Consider the following 18,000-nt stretch of genomic DNA (forward strand, 5'->3'; position numbering starts at 1 on the left):
CTTCCAATTTGCAGAACATTCTCAAGCTAGCTATTTTTTGGAGTCCCTTTTCTCCAGCTGCCTCCAAAATGAACTGTCCCCGGCCCTGAATTTCACTGACTGTGAGGTGTTTCTGGGGAAGTCTGGTTGAGGGCCATGCCATTGTCATCGCCCTGTACTGGGCTTTGAAGTCATGATGACCCACTGATTTTTATGTGATGAAGTTGCTGTTGCGGTGCCTGACCCCATGCAGGTCCATGCAACCCAGCCTGGCATCCTGTGTTTCCATATGGCCCCAACCAGGTTGCTTTGAGCTCTCAGTCCTCTAGAAGTAGGGTCCCCTGAGGCACCACAACATAGAAAAGGCCATATAGAGCCCTGTTGGAATATGTGCATGCACAGCTTTGGACAGCCACTGGAGACCTGCTGTCTCCTTTACTGAATTCTGAGCCATTGCAGGTGCTCAGGATGGAGTGACCTCCATCCCATCCCACAGTAGAGTAGTTAAGAAACATGAATCATTCTGTTAATCCCATCTGCTGAGACGGGAGCTTCTAGAACTTCACATCAGTGGGGTACTGGGGACAGTTGCTCTCTGCTCCATGTTTGTTTGGAGAGTGCATTGATTTGGGCAACTGTCTTTGTTCCTGATATCTGCTCAGCTCCTGCAGGAAATGTTGTTTATATCAACAGAGATGGCAACAGGCTGGGCTTACTGTCAAGGAGACTGAGTTGCAGAATGATCATCCCTGATTCCCAACAGAGCAACTAAGAGCTTGGGCTTGAAAGTCAGTCATCCAGGCCCATATTTGAATCCAGATGCACATTTAACAGTTGGTTGACTTGGGCAAGTTACTGCGCTTTTCCAAAAGTGTTTCCTTATCTGTAAAAATGGAGATAAAGGGACATGAGGAAACTTCAAAGAGAGAATAAACGCAAAGGGTAGGCACACGGACTGCAGCCCGGTAAGCACTTGGTTAATACTAACAATAACTATTTTTCTTAATGGTGAGAGTTCCCACCAGGAAGCAAAAATAAGCTGTGGCCGAAACATTGCTAAGTGTTCATCTGATTCCATTTTACTTTTTGCTTTTTAAGTACTGTAGACTTGAGGACTGTCTATGATTAGGTCGAGGTCAGATGGCTGAGTTTTGACCACTGGGAGGTGGACACAAATGATGCACACCACATCTAGGCCTGATCTTTAAAAGGTTCCGACTGCTGCTCTCTCCTTCATTTGCACAGCTAGAAATGAAGAACCCGGAGATGTCAGAACCACAGGATAGAAGCAGCTCAGGTGTTTGAGTACCTGCTGGGAGGTGACATGACAAGAGAACAGCCCTGTACTGGACTTAGTGGGAGTGAGAAATTGTTATTATATTGAGACATTGACATTTCAGGGTTTATTTGTTACTTCAGCATAACATAGTCTGTCCAGACTAATTCACAAACAAACACTAGTACATGGAGTGGATGGGGAACCAAATGGTCAAGATTCAATGGATATTCCCAGTCAGGTAGAGAAGTGTAAATTTTTCATTAGGATGAAAATAACTCACTATTTTACAACAAAGTTGATTGCAAATTTCCCATGTAACCTCCCACTGGAACCAGACAGTTGTGCCAGGAGGAGACAAGTCTTGTGACATGAAAACCCCTTTGTTTGCACTTTCTGGTCTTCATATAGCAACACTGCTGTTCCACTTCCATACCCCAAACTTTGCATGATTCTGTAGATTAAGAACATCCTCTCCATAAATTTCAATAAATTGGCAGTGAATTTCTGCAGCAGAAACATATTCTCATTTAAAACTGCACATCATGGCATGTATCTTTGTCTGGGGACCACCTGTTGAAGGAAGCAGCCATCTGTACACAAAGTCATAAATGATCACATTCAGTCCATGTTAAAACATGGCCATACATGTTTAACAAAACATCATGCTCCCTGGATCATGGCTGTCCTATGCCAATGGAACCAGAAATGAATCCTGTAAAGCTCTAATGTGAAGACCCAAGGGCCTTTGCAGATACTGTTCTCTCTGCCCAGAATGCTTACTTTACATATGGCTAGTCTTCATCTTCAGATCTCTGCCCAAAATTCACCTCTTCAGAGATGCCTTCCCTGAATGCTCTTTCTACAGGAGGTAGCTCCCACCCTTACTTCTCTATCTCTGCACCACATCCATTTCTTCCATAGAACTTACTATATGTAATTTGGGGAGGGGGGTTGTATATGTAACTTATTTCACTAGACCCAAGTAACTGGGAAACTCCCCAACCTCTAGAATTCTGAGTATATGAACTGATAAAGCCCCTGTAGTGTTTAAGCCAATTTCAGCTGAATTTTCTGATATTATAGCTGATTTTACAGCTAAAATCTTCCTAACAAATATTTCTCCTCTTTATAGTATTACTACTATTATCTTCCCTGAGATTATCTGTATAAATTAAAAATCCACTATGTGCCAGGCACTGCGTTAGGTACTTTATTTCATTTAATCTTCACAATAACTCTGAAAATTAGCAATTATTTAATGCTACCATATGAGTGAGGAAATTGAAGCCCAAAATGTGTAATTAACATCGTTGGCTCTGAATTCCTTCCTTTGGTGAACTGTCCTCCCACATTCTGTGTGATTCCATGTCATTCAAATATACTGCAAGGTGGGTATATGATCCAGGCTGGCCAATAAGAGCACTTCTCCACCCAGACTCTGTGATGGGCCAGAAGGAGACACATGACCCAAACAAAGACAATCACAGTCCTTCCTTGTTACATAAATGCTAGGACATTAAGACCTATCTGGTTGGGGGATCACACTCTCAAATAACGTCATAACCCTGCTTTGGCCAGGAGCTATCTTGCTGCCATGTGGAGAGGGCATGCTAAGAATAAAGCCTCATCCAAGGAGAGTGAGTGAAAAGGAGGCCAGTGAGATCCCTTGAACTCCTGGATCCAACTGTGCCTGAGAAACACACCTGGGCTTCTCGGTTCCATGAAGCAGTAAATTAGTCATTACTTAGCATGGTCTGAGTGGATTTCTGTCATTTGCTACTGAACAAAGATGGAGAGAGCATTATGTAGAAGTTAAATACACATTCGTTCTCTCAACTTTTCCTCCTTAAAGTGACCACTGCCCATTAACCCCACAACAGTTGACAACATGTCAGCTGCTGCCACTACAAGCAACCCTATTTTTTCACTATGCTTACTATGTCACATTTGGTCCAGCCTCTAGGCCACGCACAGGCTGTTCTTTCTGCCTGGATAGAGAATTATGTCTTTTCCAAGGTCCACACTTCTAAGCAAATATACTCCACAAATGACCTACAGCGCCTCTACCTGCAAATGACTGCCCATTTGCTAGTGGGGGCAGGGGCTATAGTAAGAATTAAAAGCCCACAGGTCTTTAAATGTCCTATTTTAAGTCAGTGAATATTGCCCTGCCAAGAAAGGACTATTGTTTCTCATTCATATTGAGTTTTATATTCAAGGTAACTTCATAGAATTTCTCTCATTCCTTCTTTTTCGTACCCCTGTTAGAGTTGGGTAAGAGGGCAATGAATACACCCATTAGACAGATGAGAAAGCTGAGTTCCAAAAAGGTGTAGCAACTTAACTCAATTGCAATTATCAAGTCCAGACTGAACTTGGAATTCTTCCCACCTCGGCCCAACCTGAGAGGCACCAACATGTTCTAATTTGGCAAGCCACAATTATAAGCATCCATTCCCCAACCTCCTACCATACCCAGCACCTGGTCAATTTGAACAACTAAGCCCTATCAGGTTAGGTTACCAGATAGTATACAGTATGCCCAGCTAAATTTGAATTTCAGACAAATTTTTCTTTTTTTTAGTATAAGCATGACCCAAATATTGTCTGGAACACACTTATACTGAAAAATTATTCATAGTATATGTGTAGTTCAAAGGTAACTAGGCATTCTATAGTTTTATTTGCTAAATATGGCAATGCTACATCAGATGTTCTTCCAGTAAACTAGAAAAGGGGTGCAAGTTGTAATTTATTTGGAAAGTCAGACTTTTCTGGCATGGATCCTATAACACTACTATTCTGTGCACAGCATCACTCTCTAATATTTGATACTAGGGTAGGGTTTGATGTCACTTGATATTATGGCCAGGATCCAGGAACTCTTCAATCTTGTTCTATGATGCACCTCTCCTTCCAAGAGCTTTGTGGAGGGTCTATTTGCACAAGAAACAGTGGCAAAATGGGACTTAAGATACTATGTCATTCTAGGCAGAGCCGCGCGAGTGGCCTTCCCCATTAGGAAATCATGACCCACTGATCTTGGACTCTGATTAATCCCAATCAGATTAGCAACTTCCTGCCCTTGGGATAGAAGGGAGTGCCTAGGGAAAGGGCAGGCACAGGAAACTGCAATGTGGGGGAAAAGCGTGGCTGAGTGTTAGCCTTTGATGACGTCTAGAGTTCAGAACTAAGGAACCTGGTGAGTAGTCTCTGTTGGAAACCAAGACTGAGAACATGTAAATTTGGAAGCTATGGGATAAGCCAAGGTAGGTTCCATAATCAGGGAGGAGAAAGCCAGAGTATAAAAGGAGAAGAAAGCTGATACGCAAAGAGAAGCAGAATAGAGGGTATACTGTCCTCTTCAATCCACCACTCCAATTCTTAATTCCAGCTGCACTGCAAGCTGCATTTCCTCTTCTGAGAACTTCGAATAAATTCCCTTTTGTGCTTAAGCTCATTTGGGTAGGTGTCTGTTACTTACATTGATTCTGTCACTTACTTGACTAAGAAAAACCACCAAATAAAGAAGCAAGCTCTCTGGTTCAGTTCATTGCAATTTATTTAATTTAAAAATAAAAACAGAAACAAAAACCGAAATGAAACAAAAATCAGTTTCCAATAAAAATACAAACACTTTGGGTAGTTATCCAGCTTTTTTTTTCCCCTGTAGGCTGTTCTGGGCTCAAACCAATCAAATGAGTGAAAACCAATTTTGACAGGAGCCATAAAGCATGTTGCACCAATTAAATTACACCAATATATTATTATAATACCTTTGAAATGCCTTTCAGACCAATAAATAAAAAAGACAAATTCAAATAAAAAAAGTCAACTTTTTATTACCAAAAAAAAAAAAAATAGAAATTAAATAAAAGTCACAACGTGGATTTTTTTTTTTTTTTTTTTAATGTGCAGTCAAGTTTCTCTCTTTTTTTCTTCTAGGAATGATACCATGCCAGTAAATCCCTACAGAACATTTCCAGTTTGGCAACAAGCAGTCAGTCGATCATTCACATTTGTACTCAAGACAGCAGGCCTGGGCAAAACTCGCCTGAATTTCACCCTGAAAAGTGCTCCCCATCATCTGAAGAAGCAGCACCTGGTAACAGGGATGGCAATTCAGAGGGTACTTAGCATTTTCATTTCACCTGGGGTCTTGAAGCACTTCCTGAAAACTGATCGTGCCTTGAAATTTACCTGTAAAAAGAAGTGTAATTCTACCCCTTTGGCAGATGTGTAAACTAAGACGGTGCAAGGCCCACAGAAGCAAGGAGAGGACCAGGAAAGCTGACAGCGAATCTCCTGCTTTGTCCATCAGGTCCTAAAAGTGTCTCTCACTTGTAATTCCACGGAAGTGAATAAAGCATAACTTCTTTGACTGGGATTGGCTGGTAGGGATGACAGGACTTAATGATGAAGCAGGGAGCTGCTTTAACGGCTTTTCCCTCTATTGCAAGTTTTTCCTTGAAAAGACAGTCAACATCACACCTAGAATCAGAGGATGTTGGCAGTGTCAGAGCTAAGCAGGGCTTCAGGGACCAGCTAATTCATCCTTCCAGCCCTCACTGGAAGGAAAACTTAACCACCACAAACAATGCAGATGCCTAAGGCCACCTATGACTTAACTCAGAGTCTCTGCCTCTGAGTGGAGGATTTTCTCTGCCACAGTCCACTGGCTGAGTTTCCTGACGAAAGAGAACACGTGTTTGGGGGGAGGAAGAAGGGAGTAGACTGACTTTCCTCAATAGTGTCATTTTTATTTAAACACTAGAATGATGGAAAATACTAAACAGACTCAATCACTTGGCAAAAGGAAAAAGGACATCAACCAGTAGGTTGGTGCTAGATCTAAGTCATACTGACAGCTAAGGACACGGCCAGCTGCCGTGCGCAAGGGGCCAGCAGGGCAGCAGCATAGGCTATTTAGAAAAGCCAGAATGAAATGAGGCAAGAAGTAGGGAGCTCAGAGTTGCAGGTTGCCCTCCATGCACCCACACCCCCATCCCCCCCGCCCCCCACACACGCACAATTTGCTATCTACAGATTTTTTTTTTTTCCCTTTTAACCTCTATTAGAGTTCAGGAAGGAGGTGGAATTGAATGAAAGGAAACTGAGCAGCTTCCCATAACACACTGCTCAGCTCAACCTGAAGGAATGCACAAGCCAAAACACCAGAGCCGGTGGCAAGGGGAGAAACCAAACTGTCTCCTTAAGGAAAGGGCAATTCTATTCTGATGCACTTTCTTAGCACTGTAAGGTGAATTTTTTCTTCTCTCTCTACGAACTATTTTTTGTTGGTTTTTCCAAAGATGTTCCCAAGACCGGTCTTCCTGTCTATCTACATGGCTACCAGTGGTGGCCATCTTGAAATGAGTTCAATTTGCCCTGGCCAGCAGAATCTGAAGTCATCCCAAAGAGACCAGGAAGTCCAAACCTAGAATCCTGAAGGTGTCCCATGGTTGGAGTGGCATCTTGTCATTGTGATCCGGGTGTTTAGAAATTACATATCTAATGTTTTTTTCTTTTTTTTTTCTTTTTCTTTTTTTTACTTTTTAAGATAAGAGTCCTGCCGCACCTCTTTTCTACCTCCCCCAGAACCATCTGGGTGACATCTAAGGAAATGTTCACTCTCTTACATGCTTCCTCCCAACCCCCTGCACTCTTTCAACACCTTATTCATTTAAATGAATGGAACTTTCTTTTCCCCCAAAGCCCAGGAGTTCATGTCAAAGTTTAAAACCATGACATAGAATACTTAGATTTGGGGGAAAAAAGCACCATCTACCTGATTTTCCTTTCCTCATCCCAATATCCCACCTACATCTAACTCCCTAGAAGCAAACTTATCTACCTCTGAGGATGCTACACTCAGTGGATGGGGAAACAAACCATTTGTCATTGGTGAACAGAGCCAATGGTTGAGCCAGGTAATCCTCTGGAAACTATGGACAGTAGCACGTCCAACTCAAAGCATCCATGCATGTGAGAACCCAAGAGGCAGCATTCCAGTTAATATTGAGAAAGAAAGTGACAAGTTGCCTCTTATTGGTGCACATCAACTTCCATTCATCTGTGCAAAGATCACAGACCATCTTGTGCCCTGTCATATACAATAGTTTTTACCTCTGACACCATCATCTTTCTCCCTGTCCACACTCAAGAGGTTGTGCTGTAGAGCAAGGCAGACATCAGGAAAGAGGAGGTGAACAGCAAGGAGCTAAATCACCATGGGCTGACTCTATGTCCTTAGCAGAGTTCAGAGTGTTCTCTCTCTGACCAAGGCCCTGTCTTTCCTCAAAGTTGAGTAGCAAATTAACAAATGCCTCACCAGTGGATGAAAGAGTTAACATAGATCCCACAGGATGACTAAACCCAATTCCGAGGGCCCAGCCAGATCAAAGATAACAACTACATAGCATTAGTGCTACTGCTTCCCTTCCCTTTCCCGTGGTAGCCATTACTAGTCAATCACAGCCCTCCTTCCCCATGATGTGGGCCACTCACACCAGCACAACCGGCAGCCACTATTAATTGATCATCAACTCAAGCTCAAGTTGCTGAAATCTACTTGCCAGGTCCATGCAGCCAGACCTAGCTTGCTAATGCAAGGAGAAAAGGGGCAAGTTCTTCAGGCTCACCCAAGGCAAACAGCCCAAGTGTCTCCTGCCCCTCCTCCAGAAGCATTTGGATAACTTCTAAGGAAATGCTCCCTCCCCATATGCTTCCTCTCTACCCACTGAGTGCCAGTCAACACCACCTCTCCTGGACAGCTGGTCCTCTAGGAGGTGCCATAAAGCAAATGCCAAATAGGGCCCAAATTCTGACTGACAGTTGTCAGAACTGGCAGAAGAGCCCACCCCTCCCTTTTAAGTGTTGGCTCAAGGCTGCAAACTTGGCCAAGTGAGACAGTGCCAATCCTTTTTCAGTCTGTTGTCATGGCCAGCAAAGAGGTAACCAGCCTATGAGCCCAAGTCTTGCTCCCCTTCCTCCCTCGTACCCCCACCTGCCCCCGGCACCCTGGAGTGCTAGTTGAGCTTGCTGCAGATCTCTAGCGCTTGCTTGTAGACCTGAGTCACATCATCCATGTCTGCGAGGAGGGAGAAGCTGCTGTCTGCCAACCGGTTCCGGTACCGCTTCAGGTACTGGGGCCGGGGCCGGTTCTGGAGCCCCTCAAAGTCCTGGATCTGGAGGAAGTTTTCTGCAGAGACGCAGCTGCGGATGCGCTGGCGGGCAGGGCGATTCTCCTGCAAATCCAGCAAGTCGAAAGAGTCGCTGGACAGCACGCTGTCATCGCTGATGACACTGGAAGGACGGCTGTAGCTCCGGGAAAGGCCCTCGGCAGGGACACCAGGCTCTGACAGGGATTCCAGTGTGGGCATTTCAGGGCTGACCAGGGCCGGGTCCATGGCGCCCGCTGAGTATTTGCTGCTGTGTTTCAAGATGCCCTTCCTCCGGCAGGAGAGGCTGTGGGAGGTCACCCTGGCTGGGTCTGGGGGGCTGGGGGAGGGGACGCTGCTGCCCATCACATCATTACTGTCCAACAGCTCCGAAGACTCGCTGCGCTCTGGGGAAGAGTAGTAACCTGATTCTCTCTGCTGGGTCTTTTTCAAGATGCCTTTCTTGGGCATCGTGGCCGACTGCTTGGGGCTGAGTTTTCCCGGCACCTCTGCCTCTGGTGAGCTTGGGAGGAGCACACCAGTCCTGCATAAGTCCTGCTCCATCTTGAAAGTAGAGGGTAAGGCAGGACCAACTACACCTTCAATGAAGCCAGTGCTGTGAGAGCGATGCTCACTGTTGCTTCGCTTCTTCAGGATCCCCTTGGGCCTCTTAGAACTCAACTTGGATGGGCTTTCAGGCACTGCATCCAGACCAGACTGAGCAAAGTCATTCTCTTTCTTGGATTTCTTCAGCGACCGCTGCCGCTCTAGCATGACCTCAGAGGTCGTGGGTTTGACCAGGCCCTTCATTTTGGCTTCGGTGTCAGCCTGCAGCCCCGTGGAACGGTGGTGCCAGTCAATGATCCGAGCCAGGAGTGGGGACTCAGAGTCATGGAGGGCATCGCAGTCACACACGCTGCTCTTATAGCCCCAGTTCACCCACCAGTGGTTGGCAATGTCCTCAATAGTGGCCCGGCGATCGGGGTTCACCATCAGCATCCACCGTATGAGTCCTCGAGCATCTAAGGGACAAGGGACAAAAAGAATCGGGCATTACGTGGGAGCTTCTAGCTTTGTGATAGTGGGACCCTCCAGCAGTGATGAAAGACACACACTCCCTCTAGGAAAAATCCATTTGGAGACCTGGTCCAGTCACATTACGGAGCAGGATGCCCCAGCCTTTCAGACCATCCATCAAAAGCGTAATCAAGACTTGGAACAGGCCGGGGTGCCATCACATGGTGGCATGTTTTCCCTATAAGTGAGGAAATGTCATAGAGCTATGAAGCTTTTCATCATCTTGAATCTTTAGAAAATGTGGAAGGTCAGGTAACCAAGAAAGAATCCAGACTTGACCCCGAGAGGTGCCCCACCATTCCTTTGGCGAATATCATTTTACCAAAGGAAAAACAGGTGTAGATCACCATTGCTTTCTTTATTCCTCCACAGGTGGGCTTGTATAAACACACAGCACCTGCAGTCACTGGGCAAGCATGCCAGAGACAGAACATGGAGTGTGGCTCAGAGGCACTTACCTGACACACCTGGGCAGTAAGAGCAGCTGTCTCCGAAACTGGCCTCCCCCCAAGGTCCTGGCCAGGTTCTGAGACCAATACTCAGTGAGCTCGCCTTCTTTCCCTCTCTGACATAAGCCTTCTCCTACTGAGCTGTCAGATCAGAGAAGTGATCTATATCTGCTACCCATTCACAGCCTGTCTGAAAATTCTACTTGCAAATTTCTGCTGCCAGACAATTAGGGAAAACCCCTAAAGGGATGCTGAGAAGGCCACAGGAACCAACTGACTCTCACAGCTTATAAACTGACTTTTAGTTTCAAACTGTGTTCCCCCAATTGGGGTGAATTATATTCTGGGAAGCTGCCACCTCCCCTCAGCTGCTTATGTAGGCGAATGAGAAGCTGGCAAAGGCCTGGTAAAAGGGACTGGGGCAAGAAACACCTCTGAAAAGTACCAAGATGATCATCCTCAGTCATTCAATAAGTATTTCTTGAACCCCTACAATGTGCCAGGAACCGCATTGACATCAGTTAGCTGGTGAGGCAAAGAAGACCACTTTAGAGGTCACTCTGAATTTTTCCAAAAAGAATAGGCTGGCTTGTTGAAAAAATTATATATATATATAGAGAGAGATAGAGAGAATGCATATCTATATATATACACATACAACAGTCTAGCCTCAGTATCCATAGGGTCTGTATTTGCAAATTTGTCTACTCGCTAAAATTTATTTGTAACCTCAAAATCAATATTCACAGCTCTTTTGCAGTCATTTTTGCATATGCACAGAGCAGCAAACAATTAGAGTCACCCCACCCAACACACGTATGTATTCACAGCTAAGGTCAAACAAGGCAACACTCTGCCTTCTTATTTCAGATCTCATACTATTATACAAAGTGTCTTTTTCTCAGTCTATTTAGTGCTGTGTTTCTCACACTTTTTGGAATTTTTATTGGCGATTCCTCCATTTTAAATGACCCCCCAAAACAGTGCTGAAGCACTGTTTAGTGTTCCTAGCACAAGAAGGCTGTGATGTGCCTTATGGAGAAGATAAGTGTGTTAGATCAGCTTTGTTCAGGCATGAGTTACAGTGCTGTTGGCTGTTGAGTTTGATGTTAATGAACTAATAATATAGATTAAATAAGGTGTCTTTAAACAGAGACACACATAAAACAAGGTTATATATCAATCAGTTGACAAAAATATTGTGAGCAGAGGCTCTCAGGAATCTAACCCTCTATTTCCCCTAGGAGCAATAGTTCAGTATTCACAAATTCAGTGTTTCTAGCAACTTTGTAGAACATAACTACTATGAATAATGAGAATCAACTGTGTATGTGCAGATATACAGATATACATATATATGTGTGTGTATATATATGCATGTGTATAGTATGTATATAAATGAAGTGCCAATGTTAACTTCATTTTTTAACAAAAATGACCAATGATGACCAGCTGTACACACTCCCTGTACAGGCATGATACTTCCCATCAAGAGATGGAGCTCATGACTGTGGTTGTCTTGACCAACAGAACACAGCAGATATGACACAATCTGGGTACAAGCGTGGACATAGCACTGGCACTCCAGCCTGGGCAACAGAGCAAGACACTGTCTCAAGAAAAACAAATTTTAAAAAAAGAAAGAAGGCTCAGCAACTTTTTATTCCTCTTTCTTAGAACCCCTTGCTGCCACTGTGGGGTGGCACCTCAGAGGGCACCGAGGAAGGTCCACTGTTCAGCCCCAGCAGCAGCCCCAGCTGCCATCTGCTTACAACTGTAGGGAAAACCCCAAGGAAGGCCAGAAGAGCACCTCCCAACCCACAGGAGTGAAAGAGATGATTTCAAGGTTGTGTAAACCACTGAGTTTGTTTTGTGGGGGCAGATGGGGTAGAGTTGTTATGCAGAAATTAATAGCGAGACAGTGCCCATGAGCCATACCCTATGCCAGTGGCACAGGAGTGAGAGACAGAGCAGTGGCCACCCTCACAGTATTTACATTCTGAGGTGGGTGGTTTCTATGTCTACTCAGACTGGGAGAGACCTCGTCTAATACCTTTTCCAAAATTTGTATTTATGGTGGAGAATCTGAATCCAAAGAGCTTAAGTGACTTGCCCAGATCCACACAGCAAGCAAACAGGACTCCTAGAATGTGCGCTCTGAAAAGTTCCTTTGGGAAGGTTTGGGGAAAGCAGCCTAACAAGCAAGCTTTGCCAAGGATGATGCTTCTGGGAAGAAGAAAGAGGAAAACCAGGAGACTCCAGACAGACATACTAAAACAAACGCAGAAAATGAGAGTGGGTAAACAGGTCTCTCTCCCCTCCACCTCTGGCCCTCCCTCCACAGGGCACGCACCTGAGGGCTGCGTGGGCTCCCGGTACTCTCCACTGCTGATCTGCCGAATGAGGTTTTTGTGATCGAAACCATCGAAGGGCATTGTTCCATAAACAAGGGTGTAAAGCAACACGCCCAGGGCCCAGCTGTCCACCTGAAGCAGAGAGACAGCACATATAGGAGCTGGGAAACAGATCCCAAGGTGCCTTCCAAACCATTAGCATCACAGCCTGTGAGCAGCCACCCCCAATGCCCCCAGGAACTAAATTTAGCACCTGGAAGACAGGTTCCCAGTACAGCCTGACATCTGACAGCAATGCAGCTGGGACCTGCTACAGAGCCTGACCTTTCCATTCTGAACAGAGGCCAGTGGTCCCAATTGGTAAAGTACTTTCTTAAACAGATTATCTTATTTAATCCTCACTACAATTTTGTGAAGCAGTTAGGGCCAGGACTATTTTCAGCCCCATTTGACAGATGAGAATACTGAGGCAGGAAGAACCTAAATGGTTTCTCCAGAGGCCCTGCCCCAGTGATGGAGGTAAAACTGGGATGTGGGGCTCTTCATTCCTAATCCAGGAATCAATTCCTTCCTGCACTCTCTTCAAATGAATCAGGAATTACAAACTGAAATCTTGTAAGAGCCAAGCAAACAACAGATATACACAAAGCAAGAAAGAATTGGGGTTACGACATAGAGTGTTGGGGATGGAGACAAACTGTACAGTACATTCACCCGTCTTAGGCAGACAACCTCTGTTTAGCTAATTGCTGCCATGTAGTAATGTGGGCCCAGCACTACTAGATTCTTTGGTTTTTCAAGAGAAGTCAGAAACCAAACTTTTATATGAAATCTCCTAATTATTACATGTTTGCTCAATTTTTAAAAATAAAAACTAAGGTGGCCAAATAAAGGAGTTTGCTGACCAGATCACAGGCTGCCAGCCTGTAACCTCAAAAAACAGGTCATCAAAGACCAAAATATTCATTATCTACGAGAAATTTAGTGTTGAGTTTGTACAAGTTTGTAAATTGAGTTCTATGCTCCTCCCTCGCATTCTTATTTTAGAAAGACTTTCTCTTCATTGCAGTTGATAGATGGTCTTGGCATCCTTCTCTTTACCCTTCAGCCCTGCCCCAAAACACTCTCAAACAGATAAATATTTAAAAGAAAACATTTCAACACACTGAGCAGCGGCTATTTAAAGGATACTGAGTGGATGAACTTCTCTGAAAAGAGAACCATCTTTCAAAAAGAGAATCATCACGCACAACTCACTCATTTTCAAAATAAAATTTCCACATACCCATATCTTACAGTGGCCCTTGAAACACTAGCATGTAGGGAAATGTATTTCTCATGAATTAGAAGATGTCATTAAAATGTATTTCCTTAGTCAGATATGCATGCTGCCAAAAATATATACAAAAAAAAGATATTTACTCCAGCGTGAGGCAATTTTTTGTTTTTTGTGTCTGTTTTGATATAATAGGGAAAAAACTAAATGTTCACATCTAGACATTACTAAATAAATTATGCTATATTCATCAATAAAATGTCATTAAAATCATGTGGGTTTTTTGTTTTTTTTGTTTTTTTTTTTTTGAGACAGAGTCTCGCTCTGTCGCCCAGGCTGGAGTGCAATGGCACGATCTCCGCTCACTGCAAGCTCCGCCTCCCGGGTTCACGCCATTCTCTTGCCTCAGCCTCCCGAGTAGCTGGGACTACAAGTGCCTGCCACCACGCCCGGCTAATTTTTTTGTCTTTTTTAGTAGAGACGGGGTTTCACCATGGTAGCCAGAATGGTCTCGATCTCCTGACCTCGTGATCTGCCCGCCTCGGCCTCCCAAAATGCTGGGATCACAGGCATGAGCCACCATGCCTGGCTGAAAATCATGTTTTTAATAATGAATTTGGAAAGTGTCACAAGATAGTTTTGATAGTAAAGGGCAAGATATACATATGTGTGTCATATACATATGTATATCTTGCCTTTTATTAACTTAATCTCAATTAGTTTTGAAATGCAGAGATCTACATTGGGAAAAGTTTAAAAGTCACAAAAGTATTAAGTGATTCTCTTTTGTGGGGGGATGGCAGGTACCTTTATTTTCTCCTTTAGGCTTTTCTGGGTTTTCCAAATTTCCTCCCAGGAGTATATATTATTGCTTTTATAATCATATAAGGAAAAGTTTTCCTTGCTTGCTTTTTTAGGCTCTGTTTTTTTAAGCATTTCTCAAATCCAATTTTTGCCCTTCCTCCCTCTTCTCCCTCCCCTCCCCCGCCCCATATGCATCGGGCAAGCTGCTCACCTCTGGCCCTCGGTAAGGTCTCCCATTGACAATCTCAGGAGATGCATAGAGTGGACTCCCACAAAACGTTTGTAAGAACTTATCCTTCTGGTACAGGTTGGAAAGCCCAAAGTCAGCAATCTACAAAGAGAAGCAAGACCCAGGGAGACTTGTTAGCATTCCAGATTATGTCTGTGTTGAATCAGTTCACACCACACAGCACACAGAGTGGATGAACAGCACCTGGGTTGGTCTGCTGGCTGGATCGCCATTTTCTCTCCAGCCCTGAGTCTTCATAAAGGACCACTCAGCCCAAGCAGGTCCGTGTTTCCTAGCTGCAGTCCTTGGCAACCATCACAAGTTCTACCAAATCTGCAGACTACAAGCTTTGCGACTTACTTAGAAATTACTCTTTAAATGGATGCTCTATTTAAACTTTAATTTAGACTTGCTCTGAGAAATAACATTCACAAAATCACTGGCTTGATGTTTCTGATGAACTTTAAAGCGTGTAACTATTAATTTAGGAATTCTCCCTCTGTGGTCTACCCAATCATACTGCATCTGCAGTGGCGTGCATATCACACTGTGGAAAACCCCTGACCTACGCAACTGGTGATACCACCTCTGTATCCACTCACACCCTGATCAGAACTGTATTTTGACTGTCTTGTGACCTGAGATGAAGTGGACTAATTGACTCACAGCATTGGGTTTTGAGTCATCATATTTCAGCCCAACTCTGCACCTATCCATCTGTCACTCAGTGACCTTGAGCCTCAGTTTACCCACCAGAAAATGGGAATCCATGATCCCTTCCCTGTTCTAGCTCACAGGATTATCATAAGAATAAGAAGAAAAATAAATCAATCGAGATGAGACCTTGGCCGAGCAGATCATTTGAGGTCAAGAATTCGAGATCAGGCCAGGCGCGGTGGCTCAAGCCTGTAATCCCAGCACTTTGGGAGGCCGAGGTGGGCGGATCACGAGGTCAGGAGATCGAGACCATCCTGGCTAACATGGTGAAAACCCGTCTCTACTAAAAATACAAGAAAATTAGCCGGGCGTGGTGGCGGGCGCCTGTAGTCCCAGCTACTCGGGAGGCTGAGGCAGGAGAATGGCGTGAACCCAGTGGGTGGAGCTTGCAGTGAGCCGAGATCGCGCCACTGCACTCCAGCCTGGGACACAGGGCAAGACTCTGTCTCAAAAAAAAAAAAAAAAAAAAAAAAGAATTCGAGATCAGCCTGGCCAACACGGAGAAACTCCGTCTCTACTAAAAATATAAAAATTAGCCAGGCATGGTGGTGCATGCCTGTAATCTCAGCTACTCTGGAGCCTGAGGCATGAGAATCACTTGAACCCGAGAGGCAGAGGTTGCAGTGAGCCAAGATCGCACCACTGCACTCCAGCCTGGGCCACAGAGGGAGACTCAATCTCCAAAAAAAAAAAAAAAAAAAGATGAGACTGTGAGTGTAAAAGTGCTTCATAACCTTCAAGTTTCATGCAAATGTTTCACCTAGCCTTGTTTCCATTGTACTCCACGCTCCTTGGAATCATTCTCTTCTCCTTTGGTTTCTTGAAATGTTTTATGTGTTATTCATGACAGCATTTTTACATATATATGTGTATATATATGCACACATATATATGCATATATACATACATATATATATTTGCTTTCCCTACCAGACTCTGAGTTTCCTGAGGCAGTTGGCAGGTTCCACATCCTCCCCTTAACTTTGTATCATCTACTCCTTAGCACCCGCCCATACCCAAGAAACACTTGTCACTGGAACAGGCATTATATTTTGAAAAGCACAAGATGATTAATACATAATGCAAAATAATAATAATAATGATAAACTTAATTGCCACTTTTTGAACAACTTCCAGTTATCAGGTACTGCTCCAAACACTTTAAATTCTTTAATCTAATCTTAACAAAAACCTGGTTTACACAGCAATGTGAATGCATTTTATGCCTAAAAAAGGTTAAAATAGTCAGTTTTATGTTATGTCCACTTTACCGCAAATTTTTTGAAAAATTCATTTAACAGATGAGGAAATTGAGGCTTAAGGAGATGAGGTTACTCATTTAAGGAGACGAGTAACTAATATGCAGCAATATAAACCCCCGGGTCTCTAAAGCTTCAAACCACAGTGCCACCTTCCCCTGGGTCACCAGCATATTTCACTCCACTCTAAGTCAACCTTGCAAGCTGAGCCCCTGTAGGTTTCCATCATTCTCCAAGCTGATTTCCATTTGAGGCTTGGAAAAGAGCTGCATGATTCACATGCCCAGAGACAGCCCAGCCTGAATACCACCGAGGCTCTGTTGTGGTCACAGCCCCTAGAAGCAGCCTATTTTGTAAAAGTCATCCCTGAATGAACGGAATGTCATTGAAAGCAGCTGTGTACAACCATCCTCAGAAAATGCATTCTCTGGGCTCAGACTGCACTTAATTGCCCTGAATTCCACTTTCTTATCAAGGCCCCAGACTTGCTTGCAGGAAGTTGGTTGGAAGCTTTATGAAGTGTGCCCTGTCAATCAGAAGAGGCATGGAATGGCTACACGCAGGAAAACGCATTCTCTTCCCGCCTGGCAGCAGTGCCTGGGGCACCAAATGAGCTTCACGTGCGTGTGAGAGGCACCCACTGCACATGTGCACACTCACGCTGGGAGTTTTCACTCCGAATCTGGGCAGCCTCTTTTGCTCTGTAGCCGTTCTGGAGAAGTGTGTTTATGTTATGGCCCACTCCCATCCTCGCAGACTGATGTTTATCAGCCTCTCCCAGTAAAACTGTCATTGCCACTGACACAAGATTAATAGAAATCCAGATTAGCCTGTGTTCTTGGCACTTCGAAGGGAAAGCAGTATTAATCAACACACACACACACACACACACACACACACACACACACAGAGCGTTCTCAAACCTTGAGCCATTGAAACTTAGGCTTCGGCTCTAAGATTTAATGCCATATGGAACTTATATCAACTATTGATAGGAGGGGAAACGGCCACTGGTTATGAAATCTCTCTGAAGCTTCAGTTTTCTCATCTGTAAAACAGTGTTAGGAAGAGTGTCTATCCCTACTGTGCCATGGTGGAGATTAAATGACAAAAAGTATGTAAAGTCCTTACAACAGTAATTGGCCCAGAGTTGGAGCTCAATATATATTTGCTTCCCAACTTTAAATCCAGAGAGTTAATTACCTTCATTATACTAGAAGCAGAGTTTACCCCAATGCCAGGGACTCTTGACAGTGAAGAAATACAGACATTTTAGATGCCAAATAATAATGGAATTAAACAACGTTGAATAATAAAATGAAAAATTCATTCCTTTCTGGATTCACCTTCAGTTCTTTGGATTAAGTCAAGGAGAAAGTCTCGGTTGGGCACTGGTGTGTCTTCAGCATCTCTTTAG

General features: G+C 44.1%; 1 protein-coding gene across 3 annotated transcripts in view; it reads right to left on the reverse strand.

The window, feature by feature from the left end:
- Positions 1 to 4,802: 4,802 nt before the first annotated feature.
- NUAK1 (NUAK family kinase 1) overlaps positions 4,803 to 18,000 on the reverse strand; it is a 76,820-nt gene continuing 63,622 nt past the window's right edge. For 2 of the 3 annotated variants that reach the window (XM_074007672.1, XM_015431474.3), the window contains 3 exons: positions 14,590 to 14,709; positions 12,298 to 12,430; positions 4,803 to 9,440 (listed from right to left, as the gene is read on the reverse strand). In XM_074007672.1, coding sequence (XP_073863773.1) covers positions 8,287 to 9,440; positions 12,298 to 12,430; positions 14,590 to 14,709 — 1,407 coding nt within the window. In that variant the 3' untranslated portion in view covers positions 4,803 to 8,286. The remainder of the gene's footprint in view (positions 9,441 to 12,297; positions 12,431 to 14,589; positions 14,710 to 18,000) is intronic. The other variant, XM_074007673.1, reaches the window with a different exon arrangement.

Source organism: Macaca fascicularis, chromosome 11 (assembly GCF_037993035.2).
Source record: "Macaca fascicularis isolate 582-1 chromosome 11, T2T-MFA8v1.1".
NCBI classification, from domain to species: domain Eukaryota; kingdom Metazoa; phylum Chordata; class Mammalia; order Primates; family Cercopithecidae; genus Macaca; species Macaca fascicularis.